This window comes from Lucilia sericata, unplaced genomic scaffold (genome assembly GCF_015586225.1).
Source record: "Lucilia sericata isolate MDLA Ls3-8-SP2 unplaced genomic scaffold, ASM1558622v1 Contig005760F_arrow, whole genome shotgun sequence".
NCBI classification, from domain to species: Eukaryota; Metazoa; Arthropoda; class Insecta; order Diptera; family Calliphoridae; genus Lucilia; species Lucilia sericata.
The window spans coordinates 9,156-19,732 of NW_023997607.1; the positions used below are offsets into that span (position 1 = coordinate 9,156).

The following is a 10,577-nucleotide window of genomic DNA, read 5'->3' on the forward strand; positions in this document are numbered from 1 at the left end:
AAATATTTCGCTCACAATACCATAAAAAACTGATGTGATAGCGCTGAAAAGTATACCTTGATCTCTGGGTTAATGTTATCGTGGAATATCTGAATTTTAGGATTTAAAAAACTAAGTTCAATATTAATTTCATTAATCAATGCCGGTAAAATTTAATACTTTAAATACAACAGTTTAACCTCAACATTCAATTTTCCAAGAGTTTACCGTAATTAATATATAAAAAGTGGTTACTAACTGAATCAATTTTATGTATGCATACATGACTCTATGTACGAGAGTATGTAAATGTCTAAAACCTAAAAAAACAACCCCTCAAACCGGATAGCCCAAATAACTTACATATATATCCACAATATAAAATAAGAAGAAGAAGAAGAAGAAAAAAGAGCATATTTTTGCCGTATTAAGGGTAGTTTTACTGACATTTAGCACAAAAGGTAACAGCCGGTTAAAATCAAATGAGTTTTTACCACAGTTGAACAGCGGCATTCGGAGCGTACGGACCAAATAAATATAGTTTGGCGGAAGCGGCAAATTTTTCTTTAAATAATTTTAAATAAATTCTCCCTCACTTCTCATTTCATAACACCCTAAATTTAGACGTTTTGAATAAAGAATACAACAAAAAAAAAAAAGTTAACTAAAAAAAAACACTAAAACTTCGTACATTGTGTATGTATCCAGTGACAATACATACATAACAAATTTTGTGCAATTATACTATACATACATAAGTGTTTTCTCTATGTGTGTGTGTGTGTATGTAAGTAAGTGTCTGTGAATTTTGAACTTTTCTAACGAGAAAAAGAGGTGTTTTAATTTGAATACTACTGCAGAGAAGAAAGAAAACTTGGGTTTTTTTTCTTTGTCCGGACATTATTATATTGGGTGTTAATTAATACATTTTTGGAATTTCTTTTACGTCGGCTTTACTCCTTTGTGAGTTGTAAAATCTTTAAAAGTGGAATCCCCAAAGGCAGAAAACTCTACGGACGCTCAGTTAGCACCACCAGTGGAATCACCGGCAGAGCCAGCGACAGCAGCAGCAGCAGCAACAGCAGCCCCTAAGAGTACCACACCGAAGACGTCCGGTACAAACAAACGTACAAAAATGGCTGACAATTGTTTTAAGTGTAAAAAATCAATCAACTCCAAGGAGGCCAGTATCAGCTGTAACTGCCAGAAAAAATATCATCGCAGCTGTGTGAACATCGATGACGCCCTTTACGAGGCCATACAAAAGAATCCCATGATCTCGTTCAGCTGCGATGAGTGTCGCCAGCAATCGCCCAAAGCCATGGCAGCCAAGATACACGCCATGGAGGATAAACTTAATAAGGTTGTAAACGGTGTCAACCAGATACAGGGACGCATGTATCAGCAATACTTCCAGTTCGGTAATGCCAACAATGCCAACGAAGTTAAAAAACAGACCAACAGTCTTATAGTTGTCGGCAATAATTGCAATTCGGATCGTTTGCAAGTCGTCTGTGATTATGGACGCTGGGTGCAAGTGGGCAAATTTGCCACCTCTACCTCAGAGGATGACATTATCGAACATTTGGCTGAGGAGTTAAAGATTAATAAGAATCTTGTTAAATGCACTAAACTGGTGAAGAACGATGCCAATTTGGCTGCATTGTCTTATTGTAAATTTAAGATTTCCATACCGGACTATCGCTTCAACGAGCTGTTCAACGAGGCTATTTGGCCCAGTGGTGTAATGGTCTCACCATTTACCCCACGTTCCCAATTAAATCAAAATCGCATTTAAAGGGGAAAAAAAAAGAAACTGGTAAAGAAAAACATATGTATGCACGCCACCACCAATGAAGACAAAAAGAGCTTAAGTTGATGAAAAAGAGAGAGAGAGTAAGAAAAAGAGAGAGGAAAACGCAAACCTCCCCTCCCCCTTTTGTAATAAAACAAAGGGGTGTTGTTTTCAACTTTCTTTTTTTTTTGTGGAACCAAAAACTGAGGGTGTTTGCCAATTGTAGGAGTTTTAAGAGAATTTGAGAGAACGACACAAAAACGAGAGCGAGCGTATTCACACCACAAAGACCAACACAGCTGGGTATGGGGTTCTAACTATATGTATAAGTTATACCGAAAAAAACAACAACAACAGAAACAACTTAATATTTAGCAAACACCTTTCAATTTTGAAAATTATCATCAATTTTCGAGAACTTTTTGTTTTTCATTAAATATTTTTTTTAATAAAATTTTTTCATTGATTCATTCAAAGGCGTTGTAGAACATAGAAGATTTCTTTTTTTGTAAGGAATGATTTAAAAATCAAATACAATTTTTTTTTTTTTTTCAATAATTCTCAAGAATTAAAAACAAATTTGCAATTGAAAAAATGTTAGATGAGACAAAAAAAGAGAACAAATTTTGCTTGAAAAAATCAAGATTTTTTTCCAAACACAATTTAAAAGCTTAATAAAAATAAATATTGAAACATGGTAATACATTAAATATATACTTTTAAAATATTTTAGACATTTATGAAACAAAAACAAAAACAAATACTATTCTATTCAAAAATAATATGAAAACAAAAACCCAAAGTATTAGAAATTTGCATAATAATTATATTTGTCGTAATTTAACAGTAAAACAAACATAAATACATATTTAAAAAACTTAAAACAAAACAACAATTAAATTATTAAATTTTCAAAAACTAAATAACAACAATTTAGAAAGTACTACACAACAACAACAAGAAGTAAAAGCATAGAAATACTATATATATATATATATATATATATATTTAATTGTATGTATGTATTTTAAAATATTTCCAAAGATTAACTTTAAGTATATTCCCCCTTTTTAAAAATAAAACACTTTAATTATTTAAAAAAAAAAGCCAGAAAAAAAAGAAAATTAAATAAATTTAATTTTATACTTTAATTTTACAATTTAAATACTTTTTCTCTAAACCAAACAAACATTCCTCTTTAAGAAAATTTTTAAATTTCTATTTATTTAAAAACATAACAAACCAAATAAAATAAAACTTATTTATTCACTACAATTTTATTAAAAAAAAAAAATTTCTTTCATTTCCAACAACTCAACTTAAAAAAATATTCTTCAAAATAAAAAAAAAAATTATTAATTAAAATTAACAAAAAAAACATAAATATTAGAAAGACAAAAAACCAACATTTTTAAAAACTTATTCAAAAAAAAAATATGTATTAACTGTAGTTTTTTGAAGGCAATTTCTTTAAAAATAATAAAGCTTGTCGTAAAAATTTTTAGAAATTTTTCAATATTCATTAAAACAAATTATTAAACTAATATATAAAAAAACCTATTTAAAAATCTTAAAACAACTTAAATGAATTTCTAACATCAAATGTTTTATTAAACTTGGCCCTACAGCAACACGTGTCCTTTTTTTACAATAACCTAAACGATTGTAGAAAAAACTAAAGATTTTTCAATTCAATTATTTTAAAGTTATTGTAAAAAAAACTCGATCTGTTTAAATGCCAATAGAAATGAAATGAAATGAAAATGAATCATTATCAAGTAAAATCTTAATATTTTTTTAAACAAAAATAAAATCGTAATTTATTAAACAAAATAATATACAACAACAATAACAAACAAAACAAAAAACAAACATTCACAAAACAATTTACGTATTTAGTATACAACAAAAACAACAACAACAATATTATGCATGCATGTATTTATATCAAATTTTTAAAACTGAGAAAAATAAATTTGAAAAAAGAAAAAAAAAACACAAAAAAAGAAAATGGTTGTTACGAGTATTATTTAAAAAGGATTCTTATTCGATAAATGGAAAGAATATACAAAATATTTCAGTCTTTTATGAAGGAGATCGGTCTTTATTAGTATATAGACACCGGAAGTATGTTTTCATGTTTCAATTCCAAACACCACCTCCCAAGAGTGGCTTCCTCGTAAGAAAGCCTAGTCGATCAAGCACGAGTTTTGGCACAACATATTAAGTACTTTTTATACCCTACACCACTTTAGTGGGGAGGGTATATTGGGTTTGTGCTGATGTTTGTAACGCACAATAATATTGGTCCTATACCCACCTTAAAGTATACCAATCGGCTCAGAATCATTTTCTGAGTCGATTTAGCTATGTCCGTCCGTCCGTCCATGTAAACCTTGTAATCAAACTACAGGTCGCAATTTTGGAGATAATTCAATGAAATTTGGCACATGATCTTTTATGGTACCGTAGATGAAGCCTATTGAAAATGGTTAACATCGGGCCATTATTTCACCTAAACCCCATACAACTGAACCTCCGAATAGGGCTTTTAAAACTTGTAATCAAACTACAGGTCGCAATTTTAGAGATAATTCAATGAAATTCGGCACATGATCTTTTATGGTACCGTAGATGAAGCCTGTTGAAAATGGTTTACATCGGTCTATTATTTCACCTAGCCCCCATACAACTGAACCCGCCGAATAGGGCTTTTAAGTTCATAATTATGTTTAATATAGTCATATCTCGACAAAAAGCTGCAATAACCAAGTTGTATACAAGACTTGATGACCCCCACGAATTCCATAATAATAGGTTCTCATATGACCCTAACCCCTATGAAAAGCCTCCATCAAAATTTCACTTAAATGTCCACAATTTTATTCAACAATAAACGGCTTAAGTATGTATATCTAAGGCAAGGTACAATTCAACTTAAATGCTTTATTATGGCAACTAAATCACATTATATTTTTGTCAAAGGTGTAGGGTATTATATGGTCGGCCTCGCCCCGACTATAATATCTTACTTGTTTATATTATAAACTTTTGCTAAGTAGTCCATGAACTAGTAGACTAATCAATAGTCGCAGATTAGTACATACAATATAGTCTATTGACTAGTCCATAGAGAAATCCTTAGACTAGTACGTAGATTAATCCTTAGACTAGTTCATAGTTTTATACGTAGACGGACTATTCCATAGAGTAGTCCATATGCTAGTTGCCTGGACTATGGACTAGAGAATATATGAGTCAAAGAGTAGTCCGTAGATTACCCCATATACTAGTTCGTAGACTAGCGCATAGACTACTCCATAGATTAGACTATAAACTAGTCCTTAGACTTGTTCACATACTAGTCAATAGCCTAGTAGACGGACTAGTCCATTGAATAGTTGATATACTAGTTGCCTGGTCTAGAACTAGTGAATACACTAGTCAAAGACTAGTCCATAGATTAATCCATATACTAGTCAATAATTTAGTCTTTGACTAGTTGAAACATATGAAACATACCAGTCCATATAACAGTTTGTTGGTCTATGAACTAGTCAATACCCTAGTCAATTGACTATACTAGTCCATAGACTAGTAAATATACTGTTAAATAAACTAATCCATATACGAGACAATAGAGTATATCTAGTTAATACTTCTCAAAAGAATAGTCTAAAATATACTCAATACACTATGGACTAATCCATAGATTAGACAGTTTAAATTAGACGGTTCGAATATGGTATTATATATATTAACTTAATTTTGTACACAGAGGGAAAAAAATCGTTTTAAAATTATGATACCAAGAAGTTTAAAATTGTTCAATAACATCCGTTGTCAAAATATGTATGGATAGTTGTCAAAGCAACATGAAGAATATAAAAAAAATACGACGTTCTCAAATCAACAAAGAAATCATAATGTGTACCAAACTGACAACGCAATGTTGTCAAACAGAACGTTGCATTGTCAACGTAAACGAACTGACACAAAGCGTAAACGAAATGACAACAATGCGTTGTTGCAATAACAACGATGCGTTGCAAAAATTACAACGGTGGTTGTTAAAATTATAACTGGGTCTTATTTAAATTTTATACACATCCGTTGTCTAAATGTTAACAAACGAGTTAAGCTCACTTTTGACAACGGATTGTATCAATTTCAGTACTTTTCTAGGGGTTTTTTCCCATTGAATCAGTTGCCTATCCGGACTAAGGAAACTAATTCATAATTCAGTGAAATTGTTAAAGATAAAACAAATAAGAGTTCTATATTCGGCTGTGACGAATCTTAAATACACTTCATCATGTATGTCAGACAGACAGGCATAGCTTAATCGACTACGCTACGGAATGAGACACTTATATATACTCTTCTCACGAAGGTGAAGGGTATAATAATCTCATTACAAGTTAAATTATATGGGAAACTCCCGATTTAGCGAGCATTTGTCCCATTGCGATACCATTAAATTTACTCCTCCTAATATTTGGCAGCTTTTAATTCCTATGGTCCCAGAAAGAATCATCCAATGCTTCTCAGAAATTTTAGTAAATTAGTTGGTGAAACAAACTGTTATGTGAGTAATCCATATCATCTGACACATGCATCCAATTATACAACGCCTAGTAAGTATGCCTATAAGAAGAGTTAATGAATTTCTATCAAGGGTCAATAGAGGTTCTTTTCCATAAATGAATAGGGCATTTTGGAAGAATTTTTAGATACGATCTGACATACGCGGTAACAATTTGAGTTCCGAGTTTTTTTTTGCCGCCCTTTCGTCAATGGTATTTAAAACTCAGCCAGGCGATTATGAATATTAAACAGTTTCATTCCGCTATATCAATTCTTTGAAAGTTGGTTACTTTAGGAATTTAATAACACAATTTACTCACATTGATAGAATGGAGTCGTTTATGGGAGCTTCGGTAAATTGTGGACCAAATGAATATTAAACAGTTTCATTCCGCTATATCAATTCTTTGAAAGTTGGTTCCTTTAGGAATTTAAGAACACAATTTACTCACATTGATAGAATGGAGTCGTTTATGGGAGCTTCGGTAAATTGTGGACCAAACTCTACAGAATTTGAGAATGTGATTAATTTCTTTGAATAAATCATATTTGTCGTATTTATAGTAATAACATAACAATTTTTAAAAGATTTGTTGGGAATAAAGATTTCGTTTCGATTTCGATTATACGATTAGAAGATTTAGACATGTTTTGTTTCTTTTACAACTTGTGTAGAATTTCACCGCTAAAGTCATATTCTAAAGGAGGCCTTATATGGGGACTCAAATGTGATCCAATTTTCGCCATACTTTACAATAGATATCTTGCTACATAATTATTCTGCAAGATTTATTTAATTATGATTGCTGCATAACACAGGCTAGGCTATAGATATCTGAATATTTGATCTGCGCTGAATCCGATTCTAATCTCCGAATTTGTCAATTAAATGTCATGTTGTCTGATCTATATCTTAATAACAGTATAATGGATTATACTATGTTATTCCCTGTTGCTTCTTTGAGATATCTTAACCTAAAGTTACGTTTTTTCAATAAATTTTCAATCAATCATATTTATGATTGTTTAAACCGTATACCTGAAGGACATTTGTATCGGGGAACGATATTGCAAATTTTCAACCTTATCAATTGAGAATATTTGTGAGTATTATAGTTATATCTTCCATTTGGTCCCTATCATATTTTTAGCAGATAGACAGAAGACTATGGCTAAAACGATTACTTTTTTAGATCTACAATAATTCCATGTTCCATATTACTCAATCACTTATGTGATAAATATATGTCAAAAGGTATTACAAAACGGTCCAAAACGGACTTCTTTTATTAATTAGTAATTGTAAAAACATATTTTCTTCCAGATAAAGAAATGAACGAAACAAGAGAACAGCAACATTCAACAGCGGAAAACGAGACAACTGAAACAACTCAAAATCTCTATAAAACCACAAAAAACGACTACATTTGCTCAACTATTTAAAACATGTACTGACTATGATGTGGAACATTTCACAAGTTATAATAATTTACCAAATGGCTACATCGTCCAGCAGATGCAGCTGCCTTAGGAGTATTTCGTATGTTATATGTAAAAAATAATAATGATATAGATTAAATTACAAGAAAATAAGAAATTTACAATTATCCTATTTTTCCTAGGAGCCGCCATGTTAATAGACATAGCTGAGGAAAGAGGTGGCAGTCAAATGGATGTACGTTTGGTGAAGCTAAACACTGCCATTTTCCTTTATTCGATGGTATACAAGCATTTAGTTTCCCTATTATGGGTTGTGTGTATCTGTGCATGTGGTTGGGCGCTATTGGTATAATGTTGGGTTATCGGTTTCGTTTGAGCTGTTTATTATTTGTGGTACCCTATTGGTATATTTTCTTATTAGATAAACCGGCTTGGAATAATCATAGTTATTTGTTTGGCTTAGTGGGTACTATGTTATTGTTTACCCAGGCCAATCGTTATTGGTAGGGTTTATAGATTTTATTATAATTTTAATTAATATATTAATTATTTTTCTTTTTTAGTTCTTTAGATAAATACCTAAAACCCCAAATGCCCTCAACTGTACCCTATTGGAATTATTTTATTATAAAATTTCAATTCTTTATTTTATATATGTATGCGGGTTTAAAAAAACTTACCGCTGAATGGTTATCCGGTTATGCAATGTCTTCTTAAGCCGCCATTGGGTATTGAGTCCTTTTCGTTGGGTTCTCTCGGAAGATTTAGCAGATTTGTTGATTGTTCATTGGTTTACAGCGATATTTGACTTTTCTATTGCTTTCTAATGACTTGCAGTAAGACACGCGTGTTTGGCAACGCCCTTTATGATCAGTTTCATTTGATGAATTCACGGTTGTTTGTAATCGGTAAGTTTGATGAGGGTTTTAAGAACTTTTAACATTTCTTTATTGATTTACATAATTGCAGCAGAGCCCTGTTTCCAGACTATAGTCTGGACTATAGAGTAGACTATAGACTGGACTAGACTATAGACTGGATTATATACTAGACTAGACTATACATACTATACTATGGACTATAGACTACACTATATTGTGGACTATAGCCTCGACTATATTTCTGGACTATAGACTAGAATATAGTCTAGACTAGAATATAGTTTGGACTATAGACTAGAATATAGTCTGGACTATAGACTAGATTATAGTCTGGACTATAGATTAGACTATAGTCTGGACTTAGACTACAGTCTGGACTATAGACTAGACTATAGTCTGGACTACAGTCTGGACTATAGACTAGACTAACAGTCTGGGACTATAGTCTGGACTATAGACTAGACTATAGTCTGGACTATAGGACTAGACTATAGTCTGGACTATAGACTAGACTATAGTCTGGACTATAGACTAGACTATAGTCTGGACTATAGACTAGCCTATAGTATGGACTAGACTAGACTATAGTATGGACTAGACTAGACTATAGTCTGGACTATAGACTAGACTATAGTCTGGACCTATAGACTAGACTATAGTCTGGACTATAGACTAGACTATAGTCTGGACTATAGACTAGACTATAGTCTGGACTATAGACTAGACTATAGTCTGGACTATAGACTAGACTATAGTCTGGACTATAGACTAGACTATAGTCTGGACTATAGACTAGACTATAGTCTGGACTATAACTAGACTATAGTCTGGACTATAGACTAGACTATAGTCTGGACTATAGACTAGACTCTAGTCTGGACAATAGACTTGACTATAGTCTGGACAATAGACTAGACTATAGTCTGGACTATAGACTAGACTATAGTCTGGACTATAGACTAGACTATAGTCTGGACTAGACTAGACTGGACTATAGTTCACTATAGACTAGACTATAGTCTGGACTATAGACTAGACTATAGTCTGGACTATAGACTAGACTATAGTCTGGACTATAGACTAGACTATAGTCTGGACTATAGATTATACTATAGTCTCGACTATAGACTAGACTATAGTCTGGACTATAGACTAGACTATAGTCTGGACTATAGACTAGACTATAGTCTGGACTATAGATTAGACTATAGTCTGGACTATAGACTAGACTATAGTCTGGACTATAGACTAGACTATAGTCTGGACTATAGACTAGACTATAGTCTGGACTATAGACTAGACTATAGTCTGGACTATAGACTAGACTATAGTCTGGACTATAGACTAGACTATAGTCTGGACTATAGACTAGACTATAGTCTGGACTATAGACTAGACTATAGTCGGGACAATAGACTAGACTATAGTCTGGACAATAGACTAGACTATAGTCTGGACTATAGACTAGACTATAGTCTGGACTATAGACTAGACTATAGTCTGGACTAGACTAGACTGGACTATAGTCTCACTATAGACTAGACTATAGTCTGGACTATAGACTAGACTATAGTCTGGACTATAGACTAGACTATAGTCTGGACTATAGACTAGACTATAGTCTGGACTATAGACTAGACTATAGTCTGGACTATAGACTAGACTATAGTCTGGACAATAGACTAGACTATAGTCTGGACTATAGACTAGACTATAGTTGGACTATAGACTAGACTATAGTTGGATAGACTAGACTGGACTATAGTCTCACTATAGACTAGACTATAGTCTGGACTATAGACTAGACTATAGTTTGGACTATAGACTAGACTATAGTTTGGACTATAGTCTAGACTATATTCTGGACTATAGACTAAACTATCGTCTAGGGCAAA

At 32.2% G+C, this 10,577-nt stretch overlaps 2 protein-coding genes across 2 annotated transcripts; both read left to right on the forward strand.

The window, feature by feature from the left end:
* The first annotated feature begins 457 nt into the window (after positions 1-457).
* Positions 458-2,889, forward strand: LOC119615542. Its single transcript, XM_037971557.1, has one exon. It carries the CDS (start codon positions 1,115-1,117, stop codon positions 1,775-1,777), a length of 663 nt encoding a protein of 220 aa, XP_037827485.1. The 5' UTR covers positions 458-1,114; the 3' UTR covers positions 1,778-2,889.
* A 3,498-nt stretch (positions 2,890-6,387) lies between these two features.
* LOC119615541 (vitamin K-dependent gamma-carboxylase-like) lies at positions 6,388-8,709 on the forward strand (the record flags this gene model as incomplete). Its single annotated transcript, XM_037971556.1, is given in 8 exon segments — positions 6,388-6,411; positions 7,728-7,845; positions 7,848-7,912; positions 7,956-8,037; positions 8,040-8,304; positions 8,365-8,510; positions 8,513-8,623; positions 8,626-8,709. Coding segments are annotated over 8 exon segments (895 nt in total), but the record flags the coding sequence as incomplete, so codon positions are not given.
* Between the last annotated feature and the right edge of the window lie 1,868 nt (positions 8,710-10,577).

Excerpts from the sequence above, each read along its gene's own strand:
- LOC119615542 (XM_037971557.1), top strand. The coding sequence starts at position 1,115 with ATGGCTGACAATTGTTTTAAGTGTAAAAAATCAATCAACTCCAAGGAG.